At 36.7% G+C, this 16,113-nt stretch overlaps 2 protein-coding genes across 2 annotated transcripts; both read left to right on the forward strand.

Annotated features, from left to right (window-relative positions):
• The first annotated feature begins 1,259 nt into the window (after nucleotides 1–1,259).
• LOC124387033 (cytochrome b-c1 complex subunit 6, mitochondrial) lies at nucleotides 1,260–4,284 on the forward strand. The gene is made up of 4 exons (XM_046851160.1): nucleotides 1,260–1,438; nucleotides 2,459–2,488; nucleotides 3,254–3,412; nucleotides 4,171–4,284. Exons 1-4 carry the CDS (start codon nucleotides 1,394–1,396, stop codon nucleotides 4,201–4,203), a joined length of 267 nt encoding a protein of 88 aa, XP_046707116.1. The 5' UTR covers nucleotides 1,260–1,393; the 3' UTR covers nucleotides 4,204–4,284.
• A 1,569-nt stretch (nucleotides 4,285–5,853) lies between these two features.
• Nucleotides 5,854–13,822, forward strand: lrrc41 (leucine rich repeat containing 41). Its single transcript, XM_046834218.1, has 10 exons — nucleotides 5,854–6,216; nucleotides 7,241–7,327; nucleotides 7,409–7,479; nucleotides 9,558–10,173; nucleotides 10,888–11,112; nucleotides 11,272–11,421; nucleotides 11,902–12,000; nucleotides 12,099–12,227; nucleotides 12,982–13,054; nucleotides 13,379–13,822. Exons 1-10 carry the CDS (start codon nucleotides 6,138–6,140, stop codon nucleotides 13,596–13,598), a joined length of 1,749 nt encoding a protein of 582 aa, XP_046690174.1. The 5' UTR covers nucleotides 5,854–6,137; the 3' UTR covers nucleotides 13,599–13,822.
• The last annotated feature ends 2,291 nt before the right edge of the window (nucleotides 13,823–16,113 follow it).

Here is a 16,113-nt window from a genome sequence, read left to right on the forward strand (position 1 = left end):
GCCACAGCCTACCTGAGTATTGTTGCTGACCATGTCCATCCCTTTATGACCACAGTGTACCCATCTTCTGATGGCTACCTCCAGCAGGATAACGCGTCATGTAATAAAGCTTGAATCATCTCAGACTGGTTTCTTGAACATGACATTGAGTTCACTGTACTCAAATGGCCTCAACAGTCACCAGATCTCAATCCAATAGAGCACCTTTGCGATGTGGTGGAACGGGAGATTCGCATCATGGATGTGCAGCCGACAAATCTGCAGCAACTGCGTGATGCTATTATGTCAATATGGACCAAAATCTCTGAGGAATGTTTCCAGTACCTTGTTGAATCTATGCCACGAAGGATTAAGGCAGTTTTGAAGGCAAAAGGGGGTCCAACCCGGTACTAGTAAGGTGTACCTAATAAAGTGGCCGGTGGATATATATATATATATATATATATATATATATATATATATATATATATATATATATGTGTGTGTGTGTGTGTGTGTGTGTGTGTGTGTGTGTGTGTGTGTGTGTGTGTGTGTGTAAAGCGGACTTGTTTATTTAGCTTGCACATTTATTCACTGCCATAGCCTTATAACCATTTACTTGTACTTTTCAACTTGTCTACATGTCTCTTCACTGCTTTAGCTATTCACTGTACATGTTTGCACACACACAAACACACACACACACACACACGCTGTACATGTACATGTACATTTATATACTCATACTTTATACATATTTATCTGCACTTGTGAATTTGCACAATTGCTACTATTTGCACTTCAGGGAGATGCTAAACTGCATTTCGTTGCTGTGTACCTGTACTATGCGATGACAATAAAATTGTATCTATCTATAAAATAATTATCTATCTTTATCATCATCAACATCATCATCAATATCAATATCAATTTAGAGTATAAAAATTATTATGGAAGTAAGTCATATGATTTATATTGAATTAATGGATTGGAATTTTATTTATAAATATACACACACATTTAACTTCATTATTAAGATTTTTTTTCATATTGTACATAAACACTCTACATGTACTGTAAACAAATTACAGAATTTGGACAAACAAAAAATAAACATTGACGTCTTAGTTGAACTTAAAAATGGGTTTTATATGCATAATGTATAAAGGGGAAAAAATCGATCCATCTAATCATTAATATTATTATTTACAGCTTTTCCTTGTCTGTAGATGTGATAAATCAGACCACTCCTGTGTGAGAGACTGTGATTTTGGATCAGGCACAGAAACAGACACCTAAGGGTCTTTTAGATGCAGTGTGCGCACAGGCAGAAACTCCGGAAGTGTCCCGTTGCCCTCCACCAGCTCCTGTGCCTGTTCTGTTAGAAAAGCTGTAGGACGATCTCTCTGAAATCATGGTTTTTGAGGAGAAAATGATTTTAAACGGAGACCCAGAGGAGGTGAGGACCGATGTTTGATCTTCTGCTTCCAAATAAATGCAGATGTTTAGATAAGAAGGCTCAATGAATCGCTTCTATAAGGACGGATTGTAATGTAGCTTAGCTAGCAGTCCTGTAGCTGCGCCATCTATGTATCCCTCTGTCACCTTTACTGTAGATTTAATAGCTCTAGTTGTCTGAGCAGGTTCATTATGATAAACAACAGTCTTCCAAAATACCACTACATGAACGCAAATTATATTATATACATTATAAAATGAGATTATGGACAAATTAAGGCCTTTTATTAAGATAACATTTATATCACAATGCTTTAAATATGAAGCTGATATGATAAAAAACTTCTGAACACCATCTTTGCATTGACCAGACAAAGACTTTTTTAAATATATGCTGTGTGTATGTATTATAGGTAGTGTATTTCTATTTATGGAAACACAAACTAAAGCAATGTGGGCTTGAAGTCCAGATATTAAAATAAACATTTCAGCCAAGAAGGACATTTTTCCTCCAGAATATCACATCAGCCAAGATCTGACTGCTGTCTCACGATACTAATGGAAGCATTTCTACTTTCAATTAGCATATAAATAAATGAGCATATAAATAATTATGTATGTATTGAAATGAACATGTATCATATTGGAGTTTTTTTCTGCTTAATTCATTTCTGAAACAAGAATTAAATCAAATTAAATGGTCTTGCAAACCAGTTCAATCTTAGGCATTGTGAAGCTTAGGTGTTTATGAAATCACAAACAAAATCAATGTGGGCTTTTAGTCTAGACATTTACAGAAACAGTTCATCCAAGAAGTAAGACTGCTGTCTCAAGACACTAAAAGCAGCATTTAGACCTTTTAGATTTGCATATAAATGATTATGTATAAATAAATAATTCATTTTTTAGAAATTTAAACACAGGACAGATACACATGCAACAAAGATTTTGTGCATCAAAGTCAAATATGTATTAACAATTTGGAGTTTATTTCAAATTCTCTTGTGTTGTTTCATTACAGGAGGAAGAAGAGGAAGAGGAAGATATGGTGGTATGTCGGACACGCTTATTGAGAAGATTTTGCTTAATTATTCAGAAAAGTTCAGAAAACATTCAGAAAAATATGACCAGCATTTAGAGGTCTGCAAAACCAATCATTGTAGTGAGGCAGGTGTTCGTATTTATATCTGTTATTCCTGATGATTCTGTCTGCCATTTCTTTCAGTTCACAGAGAAAGAAACATATAATGCTGCATTAATAATGTCTATATTAGGAGACTTTGGTAGAGCAGTTATATGATGTGGCATATACTTATATAATTATAAGAAACAGAATTATGGTGATGCCAACTTGTCAAATATTAAAATTGCAATGGTCTTCGCAACAAATAATTGCCAGAAAATGAAAACAATCCTGAGACCTCCTGTGCCCTCATTTTGATTGATTTCCAGAAATTGTTGAATCTTTGGTATTTTCCTGACCAAAGGTTAGTTGTTATGGCCATAAAAATCTGAATATTTTGCAATTTTGAGCTTAGCCCAATTCTTTGCCCAGGAATGTAGAGTGCAGAATGTACTTGTTAAGTAGGACACTATCCTGCAGTAGTGATGCACTCTCAAATTGATCCACAGTGAGGGGATTTAGAATAAAGCATTCTTTATGTTGCTTGAATGAATTGCATACGCTGTATTCCACATTATGCATTATTAATATTACAAAGTCAACCAGTTTTATTTAATAAGAGAACCTCCTGTTTTGTGTGTGTGTGTGTGTGTGTGTGTGTGTGTGTGTGTGTGTGTGTGTGTGTGAATGTAGGACCCTTTAGAGACAATCAGGCAGAAATGTGAGGAGACTGAACACTGTGTCCACGCACATGAAAAACTCGAGATGTGTGAGACGAGGGTGGGCTCGCGGTCTACTGAAGAGGACTGCACCGAGGAGCTTTTTGATTTCTTGCATGCACGGGATCACTGTGTGAGTAAAGTAGTAATGTAATTCAATCTTAATGACAAGATCACTTTGCACTTTGTTGTTCAAAATATAAAGTTCTTGTAGGGGGTTGCTTATTATTATTATTATTATTATTATTATTAGGAACACAGCAATGTTTTTATTTTCATTTTCAAATGGATACTGGTGACAAAGCCCAATATTTGATAAGTTTGAGTCCTGAGTTTTGAGTTTTATACCATCATATTTGTAAATTGGAGCCTTTCTCACCTGTAAAAAAAACCAAACAAAAAATCCATCCATTCACTTCTTAACAGAAGGATCCTTCTTAAACTTGTATTTGATCTCAATGGTTCTGATATGTTGTTAATATTTTGTCAAAAAGTGTTATTTTATGTTAAAAACACTTCTGACAGTTGCACTGACTGCCTCTGATTCTAATGTTAAAATTACTGTAATGGTCACAGCCAAAGTATAATGGAAATTCCAAACCTAACACCAAGTTTTTTTTTGAAAGATGATGTGCAAGAAATTGTATTATTTGGCATACTGATGTGGTATAGAAGAAAAAAAACCCACAAGATATGCTGTTATTATAATAATAATAAAAAAAACACCATCCTGTTAACGTAATTGGCTTATACACTGTAAGTATTGAATAATTCTTCTATATATCATTAATCACTGTACACCACTACACACAAGAAACAAGTGTCTATTTGTCCTCCCTTGTAGTAGCACAATTTTTTGTATTTAAAATCTTGCTTCTTTTCTTTGTGCAGGTGGCCCACAAACTCTTCCACTCAGTCAAATGAAGTTCTTCAGATCCTTATCACTGCTCCCTCATGACTTTCTTGTCAGTATCACTAAATAAAGTTGTTATTTATAGGCAGAAAGATGATGTCTGGCTTTTTTCCCCAACTGAGCCACTGTACTTTCCCTACCATTGTGTTCAGTCTGCTTATGGTAATTTGTGAATAAAATGTAGTGTGCATATCTCTAAATTCAAATCTGATTCTATAACCAGTGTCCGTTGTTGAAAGTAAACATTGAAACAATTGTAGCGCATCCTCTACTTTTAACGACAGTCTGTATATATCTGGGATCTGTGGAGATTAGTTGCTGGAGTTTGGGGAGAGGAATTATGTCCTATTTTTGTTTTATACAGCTGCTCAACACTTCTGTCATATTTTTAGTTTTACGGTGTGGGAAAATTTAAATGGGAAAAGGTCAGGACTGCAGGAAGACCCAAACTCTTCTACTATGAACCATGCCTGAAGCATGGGCCTGAAGATTACAGACGTTTTTTTTTACATTGCATCTTTGCAGCCAGGGTGGCATGAAGGTACAGAGGATAGTAACACTGTCTCAATGTGGGGTTCTCTCACCTTCCAAAAAAATGCCTGGAAACTGACATCCTGCTGCATTTCTGCTGCATTTCAGGGCTATACCCTGGTTCTAGCAAAACAACGACAAGGAGGAAGCTGTTACTTTTTTATATATATATATATATATATATAAAATATACACACACTGCCTCGCACTTTGAGTGCATTTTATTATTATTATTATTAAACTTGATAAGATACACAACAATGCCAGGGGTATAAAATGCTAAATAATCCATAGCAATAGCACTAGTTTTATGTCCAGCTAAAAGGAGAAAATTCTGGATATGGAGGGAATGAATGAATGAAGCATGAGAGGAATGAAGACATTTGTTAGTTTCCTCTAAAAGAAGTAGAAAAGTTAAACAGAACATATCTTAAGAAAATCTAATATTAAATGTAAAACAGCCCCACCCCCCGCCTCCACACACATCTGTATTAATTGTATAACTAACATGAAAATTAATAATGTTTTTTAATGTATTCAATTTTTTCATCAATCTAATTTGTGCCAATTTAATTGATTACTCAATTTAATCAATATAAGGAACCAACCCCAGTCATTAGGGTTGCACAAGCCAGTGCACTCTTAGTGCCGGTCCCAAGCACGGATAAATGGGGAGGGTTGCGTTAGGAAGGGCATCCAGCATAAAAACATGACCAATCAAACATGCGGATCATCAATACAGACCCCTAATGGGAGAAGCCGTTTATTATATATAATTTAACCACGCTGGCATTTTATTTAAATTTGTTTTAAAAATGTAAACTGTTCACATGTTTAATACAATGTTATTAATAATATACTGCGTTTATTTAAAAAAAATATGTATGCATTTTTTAGCCGTACTGAAACACAACCGTGACTGAAAAACCGATGTACGTATTAGGGGTGTACAGTTACACATATATATATATATATATATATATATATATATATATATATATATATATATATATATATATATATATATATATATATGGGTAAATTAATCAAACTAGTTACAATTCTACCAGCCACGTGTGCCATCTGGGGCTTTGTAAACATGGGCGGGAAGGATTCACATATCGAGCCCACCTCATTTATAGACGCAATCTTCAAACAAACAAACAAACGTCTGTAACGCACGCGAGTTATTAGGCTTTTATTCTGAAACAGAGCGGCGCATGTTGTTTACGTGTGCAACCGTTACACGGCCAGCCTCCGCTTACAGCTTCTGTAGAGCTGTGCAGGACATTTCCGCATGTTCAGCCAGTGTGTCAGATTACAGAAGTTGTTTTGAGAATGTGATTAAAAGAATCTACCGACAGACAAAATCGAAGGCTTTCCTGCAGCCGGAGAAAGAAGCTGTTCTTCAAACATGGGCAGCTTCAGTCTGGTGCAGATGTGCATCAGGAAAGTGGCTCTGCATATGGATGTGCTGGAGAGTCAAGCTGGAGGTGAGCTGTGTGTGTATTTTAAAATGAACTATCGTGGATAAATGTCTCACGCGTTGCTAAGTTTTGAGTGAAAAGTTAGAAACGCAATCTTAATCTGCTGTTCATCAGTTCTGAGATGAACGTGGACATCAGGTGAGAATGGGTCTCTCTTGAGTCTGATTCCTCTCAAGGTTTCTTCCTCAAACCATCTCAGGGATTAATGAGGGATTATTAGGGATACATTTATGGGCACAAAACATTTATTTAAATCTTTATCTCTGTAAAGCTGTTCGGGACAATGTCCAATGTTAAAAGCACTGTACAAATCACACTAAATTGAATTGCATGGAATATTGTGATTTTGCAGGATGCAAAAGCTTATTCAAGTCAACTTTGAGATCTGACTCTTTCTTTCTTTCTTTCGTTCTCTCTCTCTCTCTCTCTCTCTCTCTCTCTCTCTCTCTCTTTTTTTTCTTTTTCTTTCTTTCTTTCTTTCTTTCTTTCTTTCTGCTCTGAGAAATGTCTGTATGAAAAATGGTTTGAACTGAGATGTGTATTTTCCTCTCTGTGTGTGCTGTTTGCATTATTTATCATGGCATTGAGAGAGCTGGTTCTTGTTGAAGATAATCTGGAAATAAATACATTAAAATATAAATCTTCCTAAAGAAGTGCAGACACTGAAAACACAATCACATTAATGCTCTATATTCTAATTTCTCAGTGCACATTTATCGTCTTACTCATTTAACATTTTATTGCAATCAATTTTGTAAACTACATTTTGTTAAGGTACAATAAAAGTTTGTTCCCAAGCTTCAGCTACAAAAATATACAGTCTCTAGTCCCAGCATACCGAACTTTGTTTTTGAAAATGGCATTTGTGAGCCAACAGAGACGGCTCTTATTGCTGAGCTGAGCCATATAAACTGAGTCACAAAAAAGAGGTGGAATTACCATCACCACTGCCTTGTATTTTTGGCATCGTCACACTAATGCATTCTGAACAAACCCCTGCTTTATGTTGCTGTCGATGTTATTGATCTAGATTTGCCCGCCTCACTTCTCCGAGACTTGATGCCTCACCTGAACATGTACTACCTGGACAGGATTGAAAAATCAGCTAATCTGAAAGGTAAACATGCAGAATAATGTGCAGGGCAGTTCTGATATTTCCAGGATGTAGAATTTCACTTTACAAATCCTGTCATTGTAGGAGTATCATGCTCATCTGCTTGGGCAGCAAAATGGAGGGATCTGAATCGCTCATGGCGTTGGAAGTTAAAGGTATTTCACCTGTTTTTTCTCACTTGTCAGATACGTGTGCATGTGAAATGTTGAAAGTGCTTCGAAAAGTCTTTTTAAGGGAATTAAAGCGACTCAGTCAAGATCATTTAATATTTTCTGTTTGGGGACTGTGATATGAGAGCATGCTGAGATCCATTCCCACTGGCTACTATATTCAGAACACTATTCTAATACTGGGTAGTAGTTCTTTTGCTTCCTTTTGCTTTCAGAACAGCCTCAAAACTTTGTGGATTTCACATGTTGTTGGAAGATTAACGTGCATTCTGAGATGCTTTATCTGTCACTCTACAGAGTGACAGAGTGTCACCAGAGTTACTGTAGCTTTTCTCTCAGCTCAAACAAAAGTCCATTTTCCATTTCTTTACCATCTTGAATAAACACTAGAGATGGTTATGTCTGAAAAGTTTAGCAGGTCAGCAGTTATGAAAATACTCAGACCAGCTGTTGGGTCTGTTTGTTTCGATTCCATCAACGTTAAGGAGTAGACATTATCAGTAACCAGCTACATCTGCAAGTGCATTGATGACGTGACCATCTCCAAGACCATTACCACATGCTCCAACCAGAAGCTGTGGATGATCGCTAAGGTGTCAGAGCAGGGGACAAGACAGCCTTAAGAACAGGAAGGGACAAACTGTTCCGTGTCACCAGAGAGGCGAAGTGCACACACGGCAAAAGAATCTAGGGCCACTTCCAGGACAGCCGAGACATCTGGCACATGTGGCAGGGCATCCAGGCGATCACATACTACAAGAAAACGGCGAGGAAGACCACCCCTCCTCCCAGTGATCAGGTGCTCTGTCTATCCACGGCTGAAGTAAGGAAAACTATGCAGAGTTAACCCACAGAAGTCTGCTGAACCAGGCAACATTCCAGGCAGAGTGCTCAGGGAACGTGCACAACAGCTAGCGGATGTCTTCACCGACATCTTCAACATCTCCCTGAGCAGCGCAGCTCTTCCTACGTGCCTGAAGACACGGACTATCCTCCCGTCGCACTCACGCCCATCGTGATGAAGTGTTTTAAGAGGCTTGTCATGAGGCACCTCAAGACCCAGCTTCCACCCTCACTGGACCCTATGCAGTTTGCGTATCGTCCAAACTGTTCCACGGACAATGCCATCTCCACGACCCTTTATCTGGCCTCACCCACCTGGACAACAAGGACTCATATGTACAAATGCTGTTCATAGACTTCAGTTAAGCATTCAACACAATCATCCCTCAGCACCCGATTGAGAAGCTGAGCCTTCTGGGCATCTCCAGCACCACCACACTGGGGCCCCTCAGGGCCTGGTGTTTAGCCCACTGCTGTTCACTCTGCTGACTCACGACTGTGTAGCAATGTACAGCTCGAATCACATCATCAAGTTTGCCAATGACACGACTATGGTGGGTCTCATCAGCAAAAACGACGAGTCAGCATACAGAAAGGATGCAAGTTCCTGATAAGGCTGAGGAAAGCCGATTATTATATATTATTTTATTAATACATCTGTTTACATGCTGGGTTTTTTGCACATCTACTTGACTGCTGCTATTGCTGTTTTGCACACATCTTTTGTGTTTACATTTTGTGTTTATTACGAGTACAATGCTGTATTCAGTTTTCTTTTGCAAGTTGTACTGTATAACATACAGTACAACATACTATACAGTAGGTTTAATGGCGGCGCTATTTTGTGTTTTGTTTTCCTACACTGTCTAGTGTTGTCTGTTTGCACTAGGTTGTACATGATGCATTTTATTTGGTGAGGACAACTTACTTTAGTCCTTAGCGATGTGTTGTTATGTAGCTCTATGTTGTTTTATGTTGTTTTGTGTAGCACCAGGGTTCAGGAGGAACGTTGTCTTATTTTACTGCGTACAGCGTCAGCTATATAGGGTTGAAATGACAATAAAAGTTTCTTGACTCTTGGTACCAACAATCATGAAGCTCCTGAATTAAATAATAGCACAAATAAATAGGTTTACAGGTATTCATGATGAAGTGCTTAGTGAATGTAAGTGTAAAGTAAAAGTGTATACTAAAATCGGATACTAAATGATCTATTCCAGTTTTTGCAGCCAGAGAAGGAAGACTGGAAGCAGATGTGCTTGGAGAGCTATTTTCACACAGTGCTGTTCAGAAGGTCGCAAGCACAAAGTGATGACACAAGTGATAGCGCAGCTCTCTCATTGTCAGCCAAGTACGTGCGAGTTCTCTCACTCCTCATGCTGCCTGATGTGCACAGGTTAGCTTCAAAAGAATTTCGGCCCATCCTGGCAACTCTGGAGAAGGAAGTGAGGACGCTGAAGTTGCTTGACGCCAAAGTATTGCTAAGCCACAGAGAGTCAGACGTCTTCTTTGTTCTACACCGTCTCCTCGACCATGGTTGTGTCAAAAAGCTTGTTCTGAAGAGGACTCCGGATGTGTCTGTCTTTAGATGGATTATGTCCAGATGTAAGGGCACTAGATGCATTGATGTGGCTCCTGCACCATCCAAACGCCTTCGGCTGCATCCGGTCATGGACGAGATAGTATACAGCAAGTTCTGTCCTCCATGTAGTGACACTGGGACTTGTCCCAATGGACATATTCACTCAGTGGACCTGGAGGTTTGTTCACTGACTGCAGTGTCCTACCTACTGCCTTCCTGGCTGAGTCTCCGCTCACTCAACCTGTGCACTACACGTAAGTACTCAAATCTTTTTCTGAGGTAGTGTCAAATATGTCTTTTTGGTTGCTGTGATATAGGAAGACTTTTTAGCATTCAACTGATTTTAAAACTTTTCTACTTTAAAGCTCTTTTCACCACTCATTAAGAAAATATAATAGTAAAATAACAGCCCACTAATTAACAATGTTAATATAATACCATAGTATAATATAATATAATTAATATAATTTTAGAGTTCTGAGGGTCAGGAGACACCTGATATAGACAATTATTTTATACAGATTTGGTACTGATGTAATACCGATAGGGTACTGATTTATGCTGAATTTGGTATAGTTGCAGTGCTGTGAATTTTTTATTTTTATTTATTTTTTATATGATTCGCATTTTAATGATTCAGATCATTCAGGTGTGACATTTATGTGTGAAAAATATGAAAGAAAAAAAAATCAAATGAGTCATTTATTTTTCACAGCATTGTATATAATTGCAGAAGCAGTCTAATGGGATTTGTGTTCATGATAAATGTGGTGCCTCTTAGGGCCGTTTGAACAGCTTTGTCAGTATTACATTGTCTAAACAAAACTCAAACATCTGTAACATGGGAATCATTAGTATATATGACCAGATATACACACTCTTATTGATTTTGCACGTTAAAGGGTTACACCAATAAATAATGCTATCCTCGTTAAGGTTGTATTTCATATTACTTTTATTGTGTGCAGAGCTTGTCCGAAAGGACGAAGTGGGCGACTTGCTGGAGTCTCTCCGAAAGCTTTTCCTGAACCCACACTGTTCCCTCAAAGACCTGAGCCTCGGTAACTTGTGTGTTCAGGGTCATTTAGCCAGCTTGCTTATTTCTTGCCCTGCCCTGGAGAGCCTCTCACTGGAATTCACCCTGCGGTGGGGCTGTAGCACAACATCCAGCATGCAGTTCCCACCAAACATGCGTAATGTTGCTTTTACTGTTTTTATTCTGTTTTATCTGTTACATTAAGAGGTATTGCATGAAATTATTATTATTATTATTATTATTATTTGTATTATGCTGTCCCAATGTTATAACATCAGGTACAGGGTGGTAAATGATGGTGGTATGTTATTTGCAGAACTTACTCTTGAGAAACTCTCCTTGAAGGCAATCGAGAACCAGACAACTGTAGAGTGTTTACCAGCTGTGCTTCATCATGCGCCAAATCTCCGCATCCTTCAAGTCACAGGAATACGGCAGGCTCGCTCCCTACTGCTCACACTGCCGGGTATTACAAAGCATTGTGTGTAAAAACCACAGATAGGGGTTACATTTTTTGGCTACAATTATCTACAAATAATAATACAAGTAATATTAGTAACATATTTAAATTAATACATTTATTGCAAATAATTTATTTATTTCTTGCTTGTACATAGTTTACAAGTAGACATAATTTTATTATTAGTAGATAATTGTTTCATCAAATCTGAAGGGATGATTTTGATATAGTCTTCTGTTGATATTTCTCTCTTTGCTTCACCAAACTATTAACAATAATAACAATTAACAGTAGTTTGTCTTTTCTGTGTTCATTATCTTTATTTTTTTAGTTTGGAATCCATTGTTTTCTTCTGTGTGTATGAGATAATTATTCTTTTAATCTTTTCCAGCTACTATAATTAAAGAAGGTTGTAATTAAAGACTACTGTAATAAAATTGTATCCTAAGGTATAATCTTAAGAAACTGTTATCGCTTTTACTCCAGAGTCCAATCCATTCCTGAAAGTACTAACCCTGGAAGACATAAACCTGTCAGACTGTCACCGTGAGATTATTAATTTATTAGAGAACTGCGTTTTGGATGGTAAAACAAAACATAATTTTTTTTTTAATCTTACGTATTTAGTTATTTATAAATGTATTGCGCTTTATCTCAGTTCTCTTGTTTTCTTATGATTTCAGAGCTTTCCTTGATAGACTGTAGGCTGCTTGAGAGGTGCACAGAGAAAAAAAACTTCCTGGTTTCATTTGTAGCATCGGCAAAGGAACGTTTTTCTCTTCGCTCCCTGTCTCTATCTCAGAATCGGCTTGGTGAGAATCGCATAAAACATTTACACCCATAATTTTCCTTTTTTTTTTTTTTACATTTTATCCTGGGACTTGCAACATCACGGTTTAAACAAAATACATTAACATCTTGTTTATATGTTTTTTGTGTGTTGGTGGTGGTGGGTTTTTAGTTCAGTTCAGTTTAGTGTCAAAATCCATTCTACACTTCTGAGTAGCATACATTTTAAATAGATTTTTTTTTATTTGATTTTATTTTAAATAAAAAAAATTTGAAAAACTAACTGCATTATTATGAATAATATTATTAGTAGTAGTAAAAGTTATTTATTTATATTTTTTTATTAGTTATTGTTTTATATTCAAAATTGTTTACATGAATTGATCCCTTATGATTGGTGCACTAAAATTGCACCCCTAGTTATTGATTACAATGCAAAAAATCTTACGTTTAATACGGTCAACTTTATCAAGTATGTCTAGTAAATAATGTAAATAATAAAATGTTATAAAGTAGATTTTATTTACTAATTTGAAGTGTTAATTTCTTAAGGAGGCTAAATTGTTGTCTAATAAATTGTTAAACCATGAAATTAGTAAATAAAAAGTGAGATTAAATGTATATTTGGTTTCTTGTAATCTAATAACAGAATAGATATTTTTTTCTTGCTAGCATTTTTTTGCAATGTAAAAAAAAAACTTACATAGTACAAAGTAATCTGTGGTTTCGTGTTAATAATTTCCCAGTCATGAAAAAAAAATTTTCTTTCTTCTTTAGCTTCAAGTGTCATTGAGGTTGCAAATCTATTTTTAAGAGAACATCCTTGCAACATAATCAAATTGGACCTCAGGTAATATGGTTCTAAATTGGTTCTACACAATGTAATATTAATAATATTCAGTTTCAGTTGTGTGTGTTATTAATTTTGATCTGATTTGTATATGCAGCTCATTGTTTTCAGTGTCAAACTGCTTTTCCTCTTTCTCACTGTATATATAAATTTTTTTCTTGAAAACTTAATTTTAATACTTTATCTCTATTAAAAAAAAAACTGCTTTGAAATTCACATATGTCTTTTCTACTATTTGTATCATTGCGTAGTCCACATCACTATCTATTGTACCGGTGTATATATTAGGATGTAAGGCTACATGTTTTTCTAACTTTCCTGCAGCTCAAACTTCATCCTCCCCGCTGACCTCCTGGAGTTCAGCCGAAGGATTGAGGTGTACCACCCTGTACAACGATTCACACTGGACTTACGCTTTAACCCACTTAATCGTGACCCTGAGGTCAAAGGCCAAGCCATGCGGATGCTCCTTCCTTTCTGTGAAGTTCTGACTGATGAATGGGATTTTAGATCAGCCATGGTAGATCATGTTAGTGTGATGTGAAGAGACTATTAATGCTATATAAGGTACATGAAGTACTGGCTGGGGGACAGTGTTGAACCACTACTGTGCCTTTTCCAAACCCGGTGGCTTGATAATCATGAATGCTGATGGTTTCAGATTTAATAGCTGACCACAAAACAAAAAAATGTAATGGAAAATGTAAATATTGAATTTTTATAAGCTTTATTTTTTTTTTTTTAATTAAAACTTTGTTCTACTCTATAGTCGTTTTGTGAATGATTTCTTGAGTTTGGTGAATTATGTTTGCTTCTTAATTTTTGTGTCGGACAGTCAATGTTAATATTTGGTACAGTAGCCTTTGTTTGCAATTACAGAGGTCAAACGTTTCCTGTAGTTTTTCACCAGGTTTGCACACACTGCAGGAGGGATTTTGGCCCACTCCTCCACACAGATCTTCTCTAGATCAGTCAGGTTTCTGGCCTGTCGCTGAGAAACACGGAGTTTGAGCTCCCTCCAAAGATTCTCTATTGGGTTTAGGTCTGGAGACTGGCTAGGCCACGCCAGAACCTTGATATGCTTCTTGCAGAGCCACTCCTTGGTTATCCTGGCTGTGTGCTTCGGGTCATTGTCATGTTGGAAGACCCAGCCTCGACCCATCTTCAATGCTCTAACTGAGAGAAGGAGGTTGTTCCCCAAAATCTCGCAATACATGGCCCCGGTCATCCTCTCCTTAATACAGTGCAGTCGCCTGTCCCATGTGCAGAAAAACACCCCAAAGCATGATGCTACCACCCCATGCTTCACAGTAGGGATGGTGTTCTTGGATGGTACTCATCATTCTTCTTCCTCCAAACACGCTTAGTGGAATTATGACCCAAAAGTTCTATTTTGGTCTCATCTGACCACATGACTTTCTCCCATGACTCCTCTGGATCATCCAAACGGTCATTGGCAAACTTAAGACGTGCCTGGACATGTGCTGGTTTAAGCAGGGGAACCTTCCGTGCCATGCATGATTTCAAACCATGACGCCTTAGTGTATTACCAACAGTAACCTTGGAAACGGTGGTCCCAGCTCTTTTCAGGTCATTGACCAGCTCCTCCCGTGTAGTTCTGGGCTGATTTCTCACCTTCCTTAGGATCATTGAGACCCCACGAGGTGAGATCTTGCATGGAGCCCCAGTCCGAGGGAGATTGACAGTCATGTTTAGCTTCTTCCATTTTCTAATGATTGCTCCAACAGTGGACCTTTTTCACCAAGCTGCTTGGCAATTTCCCGTAGCCCTTTCCAGCCTTGTGGAGGTGTACAATTTTGTCTCTAGTGTCTTTGGACAGCTCTTTGGTCTTGGCCATGTTAGTAGTTGGATTCTTACTGATTGTATGGGGTGGACAGGTGTCTTTATGCAGCTAACGACCTCAAACAGGTGCATCTAATTTAGGATAATAAATGTAGTGGAGGTGGACATTTTAAAGGCAGACTAACAGGTCTTTGGGGGTCAGAATTCTAGCTGATAGACAGGTGTTCAAATACTTATTTGCAGCTGTATCATACAAATAAATAGTTTAAAAATCATATATTGTGATTTCTGGATTTTTTTTTTTTAGATTATGTCTCTCACAGTGGACATGCACCTATGATGACAATTTCAGACCCCTCCATGATTTCTAAGTGGGAGAACTTGCAAAATAGCAGGGTTTTCAAATACTTATTTTCCTCACTGTAAGTACCTGGAAATTTATTACGATAAAGTTAAAACCTGCCATGCAGATGTCACTGTGTTCAGTACATCTATATTACAGTAATATTAAATAAATTGAATAAAAGTTGAATTTATGCAGACGACAAAGTTCAAACTTGAAAATATGGAATTAAATAAAATAAAAAAAAAATAGAAAAAGACATTTTCTTAAGTTTGGGATCATTTCAAACTAAAAGAAAAAAAACAAAATACAGTGAGTTTACCTTTTTTTTTATTAGAAATTTATTTTATGTGTATATTAGTATTTTGATGTAAGATGGCAATTGAATGCCTTAAATGGGTTTAGTTTTCAAATATTCTTGCATGCGATTTCATCAATAAATCAATAAATAAATTTTTCTAAAAAAGAAACAAATTACTTTATTTTAAGAGGCCTGTCTTAATTTCTCTTGTATATTAAATATTGCTCTTTTATAAAGAAAAACTATTCGAAGTACTCGATTAATCATTGGAATAATTGGAGAATACCCGTTTACTAAAATAATCGTTAGGAACAGCTGTAGTTGTATGTTCAAATCCCAGATCTGTTAGAGGTCCACTATTTTTTGCAAAGCAATCATTTGCAAAATTATGCGGATACTTCGTTTTAAAATGCTTGTATTGTGTCAATCAAATCAATATGATCGTTGACATTCTGTTATTCATGTCTTTTCCCAATATGCCTGGATGTTTACTTTAACACTCAATTTGGGTATTATATCACAAACATTCCCTGGCATTGATAATGCAAAAATACTTATCTTTGATGTAGTATAAAAGAAATCCATTATAGCAACCAGAAATAAACAAAACTA

Source organism: Silurus meridionalis, chromosome 1 (assembly GCF_014805685.1).
Source record: "Silurus meridionalis isolate SWU-2019-XX chromosome 1, ASM1480568v1, whole genome shotgun sequence".
NCBI classification, from domain to species: domain Eukaryota; kingdom Metazoa; phylum Chordata; class Actinopteri; order Siluriformes; family Siluridae; genus Silurus; species Silurus meridionalis.

Excerpts from the sequence above, each read along its gene's own strand:
- LOC124387033 (XM_046851160.1), top strand. The coding sequence starts at position 1,394 with ATGGTTTTTGAGGAGAAAATGATTTTAAACGGAGACCCAGAGGAG. Across the intron at positions 1,439-2,458 it reads TAAACGGAGACCCAGAGGAG|GAGGAAGAAGAGGAAGAGGA; the intron begins GTGAGGACCGAT and ends GTTTCATTACAG. Across the intron at positions 2,489-3,253 it reads AGGAAGAGGAAGATATGGTG|GACCCTTTAGAGACAATCAG; the intron begins GTATGTCGGACA and ends GTGTGAATGTAG.
- lrrc41 (XM_046834218.1), top strand. The coding sequence starts at position 6,138 with ATGGGCAGCTTCAGTCTGGTGCAGATGTGCATCAGGAAAGTGGCTCTG. Across the intron at positions 6,217-7,240 it reads GCTGGAGAGTCAAGCTGGAG|ATTTGCCCGCCTCACTTCTC; the intron begins GTGAGCTGTGTG and ends TTATTGATCTAG. Across the intron at positions 10,174-10,887 it reads ACTCAACCTGTGCACTACAC|AGCTTGTCCGAAAGGACGAA; the intron begins GTAAGTACTCAA and ends TATTGTGTGCAG.